The sequence below is a fragment of the Bombina bombina genome, chromosome 5, assembly GCF_027579735.1.
Source record: "Bombina bombina isolate aBomBom1 chromosome 5, aBomBom1.pri, whole genome shotgun sequence".
Taxonomy (NCBI): domain Eukaryota; kingdom Metazoa; phylum Chordata; class Amphibia; order Anura; family Bombinatoridae; genus Bombina; species Bombina bombina.
Window position 1 is genome coordinate 12,630,283 of NC_069503.1, and position 16,856 is coordinate 12,647,138.

At 39.3% G+C, this 16,856-nt stretch overlaps 1 protein-coding gene across 1 annotated transcript in view; it reads left to right on the top strand.

Annotated features, from left to right (window-relative positions):
• Window positions 1-16,856, top strand: part of LOC128659669 (mitochondrial potassium channel ATP-binding subunit-like) — a 343,891-nt gene that overhangs the window by 287,869 nt on the left and 39,166 nt on the right. Inside the window, exon 14 of the mRNA XM_053713238.1 lies at window positions 4,626-4,773. Coding sequence (XP_053569213.1) covers window positions 4,626-4,773 — 148 coding nt within the window. The remainder of the gene's footprint in view (window positions 1-4,625; window positions 4,774-16,856) is intronic.

Below are 16,856 nucleotides of genomic sequence, written 5' to 3' on the forward strand. Positions count from 1 at the left end.
CACTAGTAGCACATCCCCCAGCAGACAATAAGGGAGTGAGACCTGTATGAGTCTGTAGGGGGCGCTAATGAGTTATATCACTAGTAGCACAACCCCCGGCAGACAATAATGAGTGAGACCTGTATGAGTCTGTAGGGGGCGCTAATGAGTTATATCACTAGTAGCACATCCCCGGCAGACAATAAGGGAGTGAGACCTGTATGAGTCTGTAGGGGGCGCTAATGAGTTATATCACTAGTAGCACATCCCCCGGCAGACAATAAGGGAGTGAGACCTGTATGAGTCTGTAGGGGGCACTAATGAGTTATATCACTAGTAGCACATCCCCCGGCAGACAATAAGGGAGTGAGACCTGTATGAGTCTGTAGAGGGTAGTAGCACATCCCCCGGCAGACAATAAGGGAGTGAGACCTGTATGAGTCTGTAGGGGGCGCTAATGAGTTATATCACTAGTAGCACATCCCCCGGCAGACAATAAGGGAGTGAGACCTGTACGAGTCTGTAGGGAGCGCTAATGAGTTATATCACTAGTAGCACATCCCCCGGCAGACAATAAGGGAGTGAGACCTGTACGAGTCTGTAGGGGGCGCTAATGAGTTATATCACTAGTAGCACATCCCCCGGCAGACAATAAGGGAGTGAGACCTGTACGAGTCTGTAGGGGGCGCTAATGAGTTATATCACTAGTAGCACATCCCCCGGCAGACAATAAGGTAGTGAGACCTGTACGAGTCTGTAGGGGGCGCTAATGAGTTATATCACTAGTAGCACATCCCCCGGCAGACAATAAGGGAGTGAGACCTGTACGAGTCTGTAGGGGGCGCTAATGAGTTATATCACTAGTCGCACATCCCCCGGCAGACAATAAGGGAGTGAGATCTGTATGAGTCTGTAAGGGGGGCTAATGAGTTATATCACTAGTAGCACATCCCCCGGCAGACAATAAGGGAGTGAGACCTGTATGAGTCTGTAGGGGGCGCTAATGAGTTATATCACTAGTAGCACATCCCCCGGCAGACAATAAGGTAGTGAGACCTGTATAAGTCTGTAGGGGGCGCTAATGAGTTATATCACTAGTAGGACATCCCCCAGCAGACAATAAGGTAGTGAGACCTGTATGAGTCTGTAGGGGGCGCTAATGAGTTATATCACTAGTAGCACATCCCCCGGCAGACAATAAGGGAGTGAGACCTGTAGGGGCCGCTAATGAGTTATATCACTAGTAGCACATCCCCCAGCAGACAATAAGGGAGTGAGACCTGTATGAGTCTGTAGGGGGCGCTAATGAGTTATATCACTAGTAGCACATCCCCCGGCAGACAATAAGGGAGTGAGACCTGTATGAGTCTGTAGGGGGCGCTAATGAGTTATATCACTAGTAGCACATCCCCCGGCAGACAATAAGGTAGTGAGACTTGTATGAGTCTGTAGGGGGCGCTAATGAGTTCTATCACTAATAGTACATCCCCGCCAGACAATAAGGGAGTGAGACCTGTATGAGTCTGTAGGGGGCGCTAATGAGTTATATCACTAGTAGCACAACCCCCGGCAGACAATGAGTGAGACCTGTATGAGTCTGTAGGGGGCGCTAATGAGTTATATCACTAGTCGCACATCCCCCGGCAGACAATAAGGGAGTGACCTGTATGAGTCTGTAGGGGGCGCTAATGAGTTATATCACTAGTAGCACATCCCCCGGCAGACAATAAGGGAGTGAGACCTGTATGAGTGTGTAGAGGGCGCTAATGAGTTATATCACTAGTAGCACATCCCCCGGCAGACAATAAGGGAGTGAGACCTGTATGAGTCTGTAGGGGGCGCTAATGAGTTATATCACTAGTAGCACATCCCCCGGCAGACAATAAGGGAATGAGACCTGTATGAGTCTGTAGGGGGCGCTAATGAGTTATATCACTAGTAGCACATCCCCGGCAGACAATAAGGTAGTGAGACCTGTATGAGTCTGTAGGGGGCGCTAATGAGTTATATCACTAGTAGCACATCCCCCGGCAGACAATAAGGGAGTGAGACCTGTATGAGTCTGTAGGGGGCGCTAATGAGTTATATCACTAGTAGCACATCCCCCGGCAGACAATAAGGGAGTGAGACCTGTATGAGTCTGTAGGGGGCGCTAATGAGTTATATCACTAGTAGCACATCCCCCGGCAGACAATAAGGGAGTGAGACCTGTATGAGTCTGTAGGGGGCGCTAATGAGTTATATCACTAGTAGCACATCCCCCGGCAGACAATAAGGGAGTGAGACCTGTATGAGTCTGTAGGGGGCGCTAATGAGTTATATCACTAGTAGCACATCCCCCGGCAGACAATAAGGGAGTGAGACCTGTATGAGTCTGTAGGGGGCGCTAATGAGTTGTATCACTAGTAGCACATCCCCCGGCAGACAATAAGGGAGTGAGACCTGTATGAGTCTGTAGGGGGCGCTAATGAGTTGTATCACTAGTAGCACATCCCCCGGCAGACAATAGGGGAGTGAGACCTGTATGAGTCTGTAGGGGACGCTAATGAGTTATATCACTAGTAGCACATCCCCCGGCAGACAATAAGGGAGTGAGACCTGTATGAGTCTGTAGGGGGCGCTAATGAGTTATATCACTAGTAGCACATCCCCCGGCAGACAATAAGGTAGTGAGACCTGTATGAGTCTGTAGGGGGCGCTAATGAGTTATATCACTAGTAGCACATCCCCCGGCAGACAATAAGGGAGTGACCTGTATGAGTCTATAGGGGGCGCTAATGAGTTATATCACTAGTAGCACATCCCCCGGCAGACAATAAGGTAGTGAGACCTGTATGAGTCTGTAGGGGGCGCTAATGAGTTATATCACTAGTAGCACATCCCCCGGCAGACAATAAGGTAGTGAGACCTGTATGAGTCTGTAGGGGGCGCTAATGAGTTATATCACTAGTAGCACATCTCCCGGCAGACAATAAGGTAGTGAGACCTGTATGAGTCTGTAGGGGGCGCTAATGAGTTATATCACTAGTAGCACAACCCCCGGCAGACAATGAGTGAGACCTTTATGAGTCTGTAGGGGGCGCTAATGAGTTATATCACTAGTCGCACATCCCCCGGCAGACAATGAGTGAGACCTGTATGAGTCTGTAGGGGGCGCTAATGAGTTATATCACTAGTCGCACATCCCCCGGCAGACAATAAGGGAGTGAGACCTGTATGAGTCTGTAGGGGGCGCTAATGAGTTATATTACTAGTAGCACATCCCCCGGCAGACAATAAGGGAGTGAGACCTGTATGAGTCTGTAGGGGGCGCTAATGAGTTATATCACTAGTAGCACATCCCCCGGCAGACAATAAGGGAGTGAGACCTGTATGAGTCTGTAGGGGGTGCTAATGAGTTATATCACTAGTAGCGCATCCCCCGGCAGACAATAAGGGAGTGAGACCTGTATGAGTCTGTAGGGGGCGCTAATGAGTTATATCACTAGTAGCGCATCCCCCGGCAGACAATAAGGGAGTGAGACCTGTATGAGTCTGTAGGGGGCGCTAATGAGTTATATCACTAGTAACGCATCCCCCGGCAGACAATAAGGTAGTGAGACCTGTATGAGTCTGTAGGGGGCGCTAATGAGTTATATCACTAGTAGCGCATCCCCGGCAGACAATAAGGTAGTGAGACTTGTATGACTCTGTAGGGGGCGCTAATGAGTTATATCACTAGTAGCGCATCCCCGGCAGACAATAAGGTAGTGAGACTTGTATGAGTCTGTAGGGGGCGCTAATGAGTTATATCACTAGTAGCACATCCCCGGCAGACAATAAGGTAGTGAGACCTGTATGAGTCTGTAGGGGGCGCTAATGAGTTATATCACTAGTAGCACATCCCCGGCAGACAATAAGGTAGTGAGACCTGTATGAGTCTGTAGGGGGCGCTAATGAGTTATATCACTAGTAGCACATCCCCCGGCAGACAATAAGGTAGTGAGACCTGTATGAGTCTGTAGGGGGCGCTAATGAGTTATATCACTAGTAGCACATCCCCCGGCAGACAATAAGGTAGTGAGACCTGTATGAGTCTGTAGGGGGCGCTAATGAGTTATATCACTAGTAGCACATCCCCGGCAGACAATAAGGTAGTGAGACCTGTATGAGTCTGTAGGGGGCGCTAATGAGTTATATCACTAGTAGCACATCCCCGGCAGACAATAAGGTAGTGAGACCTGTATGAGTCTGTAGGGGGCGCTAATGAGTTATATCTCTAGTAGCACATCCCCCGGCAGACAATAAGGTAGTGAGACCTGTATGAGTCTGTAGGGGGCGCTAATGAGTTATATCACTAGTAGCACATCCCCCGGCAGACAATAAGGTAGTGAGACCTGTATGAGTCTGTAGGGGGCGCTAATGAGTTATATCACTAGTAGCACATCCCCCGGCAGACAATAAGGTAGTGAGACTTGTATGAGTCTGTAGGGGGCGCTAATGAGTTATATCACTAGTAGCACATCCCCAGCAGACAATAAGGTAGTGAGACTTGTATGAGTCTGTAGGGGGCGCTAATGAGTTATATCACTAGTAGTACATCCCCTTCAGACAATAATGAGTGAGACCTGTAGGGCGCGTTAATGAGTTCTTGTGCACTTCTCTAGGAGCCTGTGCTGTTTGGAACAAGCATCATGGAAAACATTCGGTTTGGGAGACCTGATGCCACTGACACTGAGGTTTTTGACGCTGCTAAACAGGCAAACGCCGATGGTTTTATCCGAAGCTTCCCAGAGGGATACAGCACCATGCTGGGTGAGAGTCTTCATACTTTATTGTCACCTATATTGTCCTTAATATACAGCAGCCCTGTATGTGTTATATATATTGTCCTTTATATACAGCAGCCCTGTATGTCTCATTATATATTGTCCTTTATATACAGCAGCCCTGTATGTCTCATATATATATTGTCCTTTGTATACAGCAGCCCTGTATGTCTCATTATATATTGTCCTTTGTATACAGCAGCCCTGTATGTCTTATTATATATTGTCCTTTGTATACAGCAGCCCTGTATGTCTCATATATATATATTGTCCTTTGTATACAGCAGCCCTGTATGTCTCATTATATATTGTCCTTTGTATACAGCAGCCCTGTATGTCTCATTATATATTGTCCTTTGTATACAGCAGCCCTGTATGTCTTATTATATATTGTCCTTTGTATACAGCAGCCCTGTATGTCTCATATATATATTGTCCTTTGTATATTACAGCAGCCCTGTATGTCTCATTATATATTGTCCTTTGTATACAGCAGCCCTGTATGTCTCATTATATATTGTCCTTTGTATACAGCAGCCCTGTATGTCTCATTATATATTGTCCTTTGTATACAGCAGCCCTGTATGTCTCATTATATATTGTCCTTTGTATACAGCAGCCCTGTATGTCTCATATATATATTGTCCTTTGTATACTGCAGTCCTGTATGTCTCATTATATATTGTCCTTTGTATACTGCAGTCCTGTATGTCTCATTATATATTGTCCTTTGTATACAGCAGCCCTGTATGTCTTATTATATATTGTCCTTTTATATACAGCAGCCCTGTATGTCTCATATATATTGTCCTTTGTATACAGCAGCCCTGTATGTCTCATATATATTGTCCTTTGTATACAGCAGCCCTGTATGTCTCATTATATATTGTCCTTTGTATACAGCAGCCCTGTATGTCTCATATATATATTGTCCTTTGTATACAGCAGCCCTGTATGTCTCATTATATATTGTCCTTTGTATACAGCAGCCCTGTATGTCTCATTATATATATATTGTCCTTTGTATACAGCAGCCCTGTATGTCTCATATATATATTGTCCTTTGTATAAAGCAGCCCTGTATGTCTCATATGTATTGTCCTTTGTATACAGCAGCCCTGTATGTCTCATTATATATTGTCTTTTGTATACAGCAGCCCTGTATGTCTCATATATATATTGTTCTTTGTATACAGCAGCCCTGTATGTCTGATTATATATTGTCCTTTGTATACAGCAGCCCTGTATGTCTCATTATATATTGTCCTTTGTATACTGCAGCCCTGTATGTCTCATATATATTGTCCTTTGTATACAGCAGCCCTGTATGTCTCATATATATATTGTCCTTTGTATACAGCAGCCCTGTATGTCTCATATATATATATTGTCCTTTGTATACAGCAGCCCTGTATGTCTTATTATATATTGTCCTTTGTATACAGCAGCCCTGTATGTCTCATTATATATTGTCCTTTGTATACAGCAGCCCTGTATGTCTCATTATATATTGTCCTTTGTATACAGCAGCCCTGTATGTCATATATATATATATTGTCCTTTGTATACAGCAGCCCTGTATGTGTTATATATATATATATATTGTCCTTTGTATACAGCAGCCCTGTATGTCTCATTATATATTGTCCTTTGTATACAGCAGCCCTGTATGTCTCATTATATATTGTCCTTTGTATACAGCAGCCCTGTATGTCTTATTATATATTGTCCTTTGTATACTGCAGCCCTGTATGTCTCATATATATATTGTCCTTTGTATACAGCAGCCCTGTATGTCTCATATATATATATTGTCCTTTGTATACAGCAGCCCTGTATGTCTCATATATATATTGTCCTTTGTATACAGCAGCCCTGTATATCTCATATATATATTGTCCTTCGTATACAGCAGCCCTGTATGTCTCATATATATATTGTCCTTTGTATACAGCAGCCCTGTATATCTCATATATATATTGTCCTTTGTATACAGCAGCCCTGTATGTCTCATATATATATTGTCCTTTGTATACAGCAGCCCTGTATATCTCATATATATATATTGTCCTTTGTATACAGCAGCCCTGTATGTCTCATATATATATATATTGTCCTTTGTATACTGCAGTCCTGTATGTCTCATTATATATTGTCCTTTGTATACAGCAGCCCTGTATGTCTCATATATATATTGTCCTTTGTATACAGCAGCCCTGTATGTCTCATATATATATTGTCCTTTGTATATAGCAGCCCTGTATATCTCATATATATATTGTCCTTTGTATACAGCAGCCCTGTATGTCTCATATATATATATTGTCCTTTGTATACTGCAGTCCTGTATGTCTCATTATATATTGTCCTTTGTATACAGCAGCCCTTTATGTCTCATTATATATTGTCCTTTGTATACAGCAGTCCTGTATGTCTCATTATATATTGTCCTTTGTATACAGCAGTCCTGTATGTCTCATTATATATTGTCCTTTGTATACTGCAGCCCTGTATGTCTCATATATATATTGTCCTTTGTATACAGCAGCCCTGTATGTCATATATATATATTGTCCTTTGTATACAGCAGCCCTGTATGTCTCATATATATATTGTCCTTTGTATACAGCAGCCCTGTATGTCTTATTATATATTGTCCTTTGTATACAGCAGCCCTGTATGTCTCATATATATATATTGTCCTTTGTATACTGCAGCCCTGTATGTCTCATATATATATTGTCCTTTGTATACAGCAGCCCTGTATGTCTCATTATATATTGTCATTTGTATACAGCAGCCCTGTATGTCTCATTATATATTGTCCTTTGTGTACAGCAGCCCTGTATGTCATATATATATATATTGTCCTTTGTATACAGCAGCCCTGTATGTCTCATATATATATATTGTCCTTTGTATACAGCAGCCCTGTATGTCATATATATATATTGTCCTTTGTATACTGCAGCCCTGTATGTCTCATATATATATTGTCCTTTGTATACAGCAGCCCTGTATGTCTCATTATATATTGTCCTTTGTATACTGCAGCCCTGTATGTTTCATTATATATTGTCCTTTGTATACAGCAGCCCTGTATATCTCATATATATATTGTCCTTTGTATAAAGCAGCCCTGTATGTCTCATTATATATTGTCCTTTGTATACTGCAGCCCTGTATGTGTTATATATATATATATTGTCCTTTGTATACAGCAGCCCTGTATGTCTCATTATATATTGTCCTTTGTATACAGCAGCCCTGTATGTCTCATTATATATTGTCCTTTGTATACAGCAGCCCTGTATGTCTTATTATATATTGTCCTTTGTATACTGCAGCCCTGTATGTCTCATATATATATTGTCCTTTGTATACAGCAGCCCTGTATGTCTCATATATATATATTGTCCTTTGTATACAGCAGCCCTGTATGTCTCATATATATATTGTCCTTTGTATACAGCAGCCCTGTATATCTCATATATATATTGTCCTTTGTATACAGCAGCCCTGTATGTCTCATATATATATTGTCCTTTGTATACAGCAGCCCTGTATATCTCATATATATATTGTCCTTTGTATACAGCAGCCCTGTATGTCTCATATATATATTGTCCTTTGTATACAGCAGCCCTGTATATCTCATATATATATATATTGTCCTTTGTATACAGCAGCCCTGTATGTCTCATATATATATATATTGTCCTTTGTATACTGCAGTCCTGTATGTCTCATTATATATTGTCCTTTGTATACAGCAGCCCTGTATGTCTCATATATATATTGTCCTTTGTATACAGCAGCCCTGTATGTCTCATATATATATTGTCCTTTGTATATAGCAGCCCTGTATATCTCATATATATATTGTCCTTTGTATACAGCAGCCCTGTATGTCTCATATATATTGTCCTTTGTATACTGCAGTCCTGTATGTCTCATTATATATTGTCCTTTGTATACAGCAGCCCTGTATGTCTCATTATATATTGTCCTTTGTATACAGCAGTCCTGTATGTCTCATTATATATTGTCCTTTGTATACTGCAGCCCTGTATGTCTCATATATATATTGTCCTTTGTATACAGCAGCCCTGTATGTCATATATATATATTGTCCTTTGTATACAGCAGCCCTGTATGTCTCATATATATATTGTCCTTTGTATACAGCAGCCCTGTATGTCTTATTATATATTGTCCTTTGTATACAGCAGCCCTGTATGTCTCATATATATATATTGTCCTTTGTATACTGCAGCCCTGTATGTCTCATATATATATTGTCCTTTGTATACAGCAGCCCTGTATGTCTCATTATATATTGTCATTTGTATACAGCAGCCCTGTATGTCTCATTATATATTGTCCTTTGTATACAGCAGCCCTGTATGTCTTATTATATATTGTCCTTTGTATACAGCAGCCCTGTATGTCTCATATATATTGTTCTTTGTATACAGCAGCCCTGTATGTCTTATTATATATTGTCCTTTGTATACAGCAGCCCTGTATGTCTCATATATATTGTTCTTTGTATACAGCAGCCCTGTATGTCTCATATATATATTGTCCTTTGTATAGAGCAGCCCTGTATGTCTCATTATATATTGTCCTTTGTATACAGCAGCCCTGTATGTCATATATATATATTGTCCTTTGTATACAGCAGCCCTGTATGTCTCATTATATATTGTCCTTTGTATACAGCAGCCCTGTATGTCTCATATATATTGTCATTTGTATACTGTAGCCCTGTATGTCTCATTATATATTGTCCTTTGTATACAGCAGCCCTGTATGTCTTATTATATATTGTCCTTTGTATACTGCAGCCCTGTTTGTCTCATATATATTGTCCTTTGTATACAGCAGCCCTGTATGTCTCATATATATTGTCCTTTGTATACTGCAGCCCTGTATGTCTCATATATTTATATTGTCCTTTGTATACAGCAGCCCTGTATGTCTCATATATATATTGTCCTTTGTATACAGCAGCCCTGTATGTCTCATATATATATTGTCCTTTGTATACAGCAGCTCTGTATGTCTTATTATATATTGTCCTTTGTATACTGCAGCCCTGTATGTCTCATATATATATATTGTCCTTTGTATACAGCAGCCCTGTATGTCTCATATATATATTGTCCTTTGTATACTGCAGCCCTGTATGTCTTATAATATATTGTCCTTTGTATACAGCAGCCCTGTATGTCTCATATATATTGTTCTTTGTATACAGCAGTCCTGTATGTCTTATAATATATTGTCCTTTGTATACAGCAGCCCTGTATGTCTTATTATATATTGTCCTTTGTATACAGCAGCCCTGTATGTCTTATTATATATTGTCCTTTGTATACAGCAGCCCTGTATGTCTCATATATATTGTCCTTTGTATACAGCAGCCCTGTATGTCTTATTATATATTGTCCTTTGTATACAGCAGCCCTGTATGTCTTATTATATATTGTCCTTTGTATACAGCAGCCCTGTATGTCTCATATATATTGTCCTTTGTATACAGCAGCCCTGTATGTCTCATATATATTGTCCTTTGTATACAGCAGCCCTGTATGTCTTATTATATATTGTCCTTTGTATACAGCAGCCCTGTATGTCTCATATATTATATTGTCCTTTGTATACAGCAGCCCTGTATGTCTCATATTATATATTGTCCTTTGTATACAGCAGCCCTGTATGTCTCATATATATATTGTCCTTTGTATACTGCAGCCCTGTATGTCTTATTATATATTGTCCTTTGTATACAGCAGCCCTGTATGTCTCATATATATATTGTTCCTTTGTATACAGCAGCTCCTGTATGTCTCATTATATATTGTCCTTTGTATACAGCAGCCCTGTATGTCTCATTATATATTGTCCTTTGTATACTGCAGCCCTGTATGTCTCATATATATATATTGTCCTTTGTATACAGCAGCCCTGTATGTCTCATTATATATTGTCCTTTGTATACAGCAGCCCTGTATGTCTCATATATATTGTCCTTTGTATACAGCAGCCCTGTATGTCTCATATATATTGTCCTTTGTATACAGCAGCCCTGTATGTCTCATTATATATTGTCCTTTGTATACAGCAGCCCTGTATGTCTCATTATAGTATTGTCCTTTGTATACTGCAGCCCTGTATGTCTTATTATATATTGTCCTTTGTATACAGCAGCCCTGTATGTCTCATTATATATTGTCCTTTGTATACAGCAGCCCTGTATGTCTCATTATATATTGTCCTTTGTATACAGCAGCCCTGTATGTCTTATTATATATTGTCCTTTGTATACAGCAGCCCTGTATGTCTTCATTATATATTGTCCTTTGTATACAGCAGCCCTGTATGTCTCATATATATTGTTCCTTTGTATACAGCAGCCCTGTATGTCTCATATATATTGTCCTTTGTATACAGCAGCCCTGTATGTCTCTATATATATTGTCCTTTGTATACAGCAGCCCTGTATGTCTCATTATATATTGTCCTTTGTATACAGCAGCCCTGTATGTCTCATATATATATTGTCCTTTGTATACAGCAGCCCTGTATGTCATGTATACAGCAGCCCTGTATGTCTCATTATATATTGTCCTTTGTATACAGCAGCCCTGTATGTCTCATTATATATTGTCCTTTGTATACTGCAGCCCTGTATGTCTCATTATATATTGTCCTTTGTATACAGCAGCCCTGTATGGTCTCATTATATATTGTCCTTTGTATACAGCAGCCCTGTATGTCTCATTATATATTGTCCTTTGTATACAGCAGCCCTGTATGGTCTCATATATATATTGTCCTTTGTATACTGCAGCCCCTGTATGTCTCATATATATATTGTCCTTTGTATACAGCAGCCCTGTATGTCTCATATATATATTGTCCTTTGTATACAGCAGCCCTGTATGTCTCATTATATATTGTCCTTTGTATACAGCAGCCCTGTATGTCTCATTATATATTGTCCTTTGTATACAGCAGCCCTGTATGTCTCATATATATATTGTCCTTTGTATACTGCAGCCCTGTATGTCTCATTATATATTGTCCTTTGTATACAGCAGCCCTGTATGTCTCATTATATATTGTCCTTTGTATACAGCAGCCCTGTATGTCTCATATTATATATTGTCCTTTGTATACAGCAGCCCTGTATGTCTCATATATATATTGTCCTTTGTATACAGCAGCCCTGTATGTCTCTATTATATATTGTCCTTTGTATACAGCAGCCCTGTATGTCTCATATATATATTGTCCTTTGTATACAGCAGCCCTGTATGTCTCATATATATATTGTCCTTTGTATACAGCAGCCCTGTATGTCTCATATATATATTGTCCTTTGTATACAGCAGCCCTGTATGTCTCATATATATATTGTCCTTTGTATACAGCAGCCCTGTATGTCTCATATATATATTGTCCTTTGTATACAGCAGCCCTGTATGTCTCATATATATATTGTCCTTTGTATACAGCAGCCCTGTATGTCTCATATATATATTGTCCTTTGTATACAGCAGCCCTGTATGTCTCTATATATATATTGTCCTTTGTATACAGCAGCCCTGTATGTCTCATTATATATATTGTCCTTTGTATACAGCAGCCCTGTATGTCTCATTATATATTGTCCTTTGTATACAGCAGCCCTGTATGTCTCATATATATATTGTCCTTTGTATACAGCAGCCCTGTATGTCTCATATATATATTGTCCTTTGTATACAGCAGCCCTGTATTCTCATATATATATTGTCCTTTGTATACAGCAGCCCTGTATGTCTCATATATATATATTGTCCTTTGTATACAGCAGCCCTGTATGTCTCATATATATATTGTCCTTTGTATACAGCAGCCCTGTATGTCTCATATATATATTGTCCTTTGTATACAGCAGCCCTGTATGTCTCATTATATATTGTCCTTTGTATACTGCAGCCCTGTATGTCTCATATATATATTGTCCTTTGTATACAGCAGCCCTGTATGTCTCATATATTATATTGTCCCTTTGTATACAGCAGCCCTGTATGTCTCATATATATATTGTCCTTTGTATACAGCAGCCCTGTATGTCTCATATATATATTGTCCTTTGTATACAGCAGCCCTGTATGTCTCATAATATATATTGTCCTTTGTATACTGCAGCCCTGTATGTCTCATATATATATTGTTCCTTTGTATACAGCAGCCTGTATGTCTCATTATATATTGTCCTTTGTATACAGCAGCCCTGTATGTCTCATTATATATTGTCCTTTGTATACAGCAGTCCCTGTATGTCTCATTATATATTGTCCTTTGTATACTGCAGCCCTGTATGTCTCATATATATATTGTTCCTTTGTATACAGCAGCCCTGTATGTCATATATATATTAGTCCTTTGTATACAGCAGCCCTGTATGTCTCATTATATATTGTCCTTTGTATACAGCAGCCCTGTATGTCTCATATATATATATGTCCTTTGTATACAGCAGCCCTGTATGTCTCATATATATATTGTCCTTTGTATACTGCAGCCCTGTATGTCTCATATATATATTGTCCTTTGTATACAGCAGCCCTGTATGTCTCATTATATATTGTCCTTTGTATACAGCAGCCCTGTATGTCTCATTATATATTGTCCTTTGTATACAGCAGCCCTGTATGTCTCATTATATATTGTCCTTTGTATACAGCAGCCCTGTATGTCTCATTATATATTGTCCTTTGTATACAGCAGCCCTGTATGTCTCATATTATATATTGTCCTTTGTATACAGCAGCCCTGTATGTCTTCATTATATATTGTCCTTTGTATACAGCAGCCCTGTATGTCTCATATATATATTGTCCTTTGTATACAGCAGCCCTGTATGTCTCATATATATATTGTCCTTTGTATACAGGCAGCCCAGTATGTCTCATATATATATTGTCCTTTGTATACAGCAGCCCTGTATGTCTCATATATATTGTCCTTTGTATACAGCAGCCCTGTATGTCTCATTATATATTGTCCTTTGTATACAGCAGCCCTGTATGTCTTATTATATATTGTCCTTTGTATACTGCAGCCCTGTTTGTCTCATATATATTGTCCTTTGTATACTGCAGCCCTGTATGTCTCATATATATTGTCCTTTGTATACTGCAGCCCTGTATGTCTCATATATTATATTGTCCTTTGTATACAGCAGCCCTGTATGTCTCATATATATATTGTCCTTTGTATACAGCAGCCCTGTATGTCTCATATATATATTGTCCTTTGTATACAGCAGCTCTGTATGTCTTATTATATATTGTCCTTTGTATACTGCAGCCCTGTATGTCTCATATATATATATTGTCCTTTGTATACAGCAGCCCTGTATGTCTCATATATATATTGTCCTTTGTATACTGCAGCCCTGTATGTCTTATATATATTGTCCTTTGTATACAGCAGCCCTGTATGTCTCATATATATTGTTCTTTGTATACAGCAGTCCTGTATGTCTTATAATATATTGTCCTTTGTATACAGCAGCCCTGTATGTCTTATTATATATTGTCCTTTGTATACAGCAGCCCTGTATGTCTTATTATATATTGTCCTTTGTATACAGCAGCCCTGTATGTCTCATATATATTGTCCTTTGTATACAGCAGCCCTGTATGTCTTATTATATATTGTCCTTTGTATACAGCAGCCCTGTATGTCTTATTATATATTGTCCTTTGTATACAGCAGCCCTGTATGTCTCATATATATTGTCCTTTGTATACAGCAGCCCTGTATGTCTCATATATATTGTCCTTTGTATACAGCAGCCCTGTATGTCTTATTATATATTGTCCTTTGTATACAGCAGCCCTGTATGTCTCATATATATATATTGTCCTTTGTATACAGCAGCCCTGTATGTCTTATTATATATTGTCCTTTGTATACAGCAGCCCTGTATGTCTCATATATATATTGTCCTTTGTATACTGCAGCCCTGTATGTCTTATTATATATTGTCCTTTGTATACAGCAGCCCTGTATGTCTCATATATATATTGTTCTTTGTATACAGCAGCTCTGTATGTCTCATTATATATTGTCCTTTGTATACAGCAGCCCTGTATGTCTCATTATATATTGTCCTTTGTATACTGCAGCCCTGTATGTCTCATATATATATATTGTCCTTTGTATACAGCAGCCTTGTATGTCTCATTATATATTGTCCTTTGTATACAGCAGCCCTGTATGTCTCATTATATATTGTCCTTTGTATACAGCAGCCTTGTATGTCTCATAAATATTGTCCTTTGTATACAGCAGCCCTGTATGTCTCATTATATATTGTCCTTTGTATACAGCAGCCCTGTATGTCTCATATGTATTGTCCTTTGTATACTGCAGCCCTGTATGTCTTATTATATATTGTCCTTTGTATACAGCAGCCCTGTATGTCTCATATATATTGTCCTTTGTATACAGCAGCCCTGTATGTCTTATTATATATTGTCCTTTGTATACAGCAGCCCTGTATGTCTTATTATATATTGTCCTTTGTATACAGCAGCCCTGTATGTCTTATTATATATTGTCCTTTGTATACAGCAGCCCTGTATGTCTCATATATATTGTTCTTTGTATACAGCAGCCCTGTATGTCTCATATATATTGTCCTTTGTATACAGCAGCCCTGTATGTCTTATTATATATTGTCCTTTGTATACAGCAGCCCTGTATGTCTTATTATATATTGTCCTTTGTATACAGCAGCCCTGTATGTCTCATATATATATTGTCCTTTGTATACTGCAGCCCTGTATGTCTCATATATATTGTCCTTTGTATACAGCAGCCCTGTATGTCTCATATATATTGTCCTTTGTATACAGCAGCCCTGTATGTCTCATTATATATTGTCCTTTGTATACTGCAGCCCTATATGTCTCATTATATATTGTCCTTTGTATACAGCAGCCCTGTATGTCTCATTATATATTGTCCTTTGTATACAGCAGCCCTGTATGTCTCATTATATATTGTCCTTTGTATACAGCAGCCCCGTATGTCTTATTATATATTGTCCTTTGTATACTACAGCCCTGTATGTCTCATATATATATATTGTCCTTTGTATACAGCAGCCCTGTATGTCTCATATATATTGTCCTTTGTATACTGCAGCCCTGTATGTCTCATATATATTGTCCTTTGTATACAGCAGCCCTGTATGTCTCATAAATATATTGTCCTTTGTATACAGCAGCCCTGTATGTCTCATATATATTGTCCTTTGTATACTGCAGCCCTGTATGTCTTATTATATATTGTCCTTTGTATACAGCAGCCCTGTATGTCTTATTATATATTGTCCTTTGTATACAGCAGCCCTGTATGTCTTATTATATATTGTCCTTTGTATACAGCAGCCCTGTATGTCTCATATGTATTGTCCTTTGTATACTGCAGCCCTGTATGTCTTATTATATATTGTCCTTTGTATACAGCAGCTCTGTATGTCTCATTATATATTGTCCTTTGTATACAGCAGCTCTGTATGTCTCATATATATATTGTCCTTTGTATACAGCAGCCCTGTATGTCTCATATGTATTGTCCTTTGTATACAGCAGCCCTGTATGTCTCATATGTATTGTCCTTTGTATACTGCAGCCCTGTATGTCTTATTATATATTGTCCTTTGTATACAGCAGCTCTGTATGTCTCATTATATATTGTCCTTTGTATACAGCAGCTCTGTATGTCTCATATATATATTGTCCTTTGTATACTGCAGCCCTGTATGTCTCATATGTATTGTCCTTTGTATACAGCAGCCCTGTATGTCTCATATGTATTGTCCTTTGTATACAGCAGCCCTGTATGTCTCATATATATATTGTCCTTTGTATACAGCAGCCCTGTATGTCTCATATGTATTGTCCTTTGTATACAGCAGCCCTGTATGTCTTATTATATATTGTCCTTTGTATACAGCAGCCCTGTATGTCTCATATATATATTGTCCTTTGTATA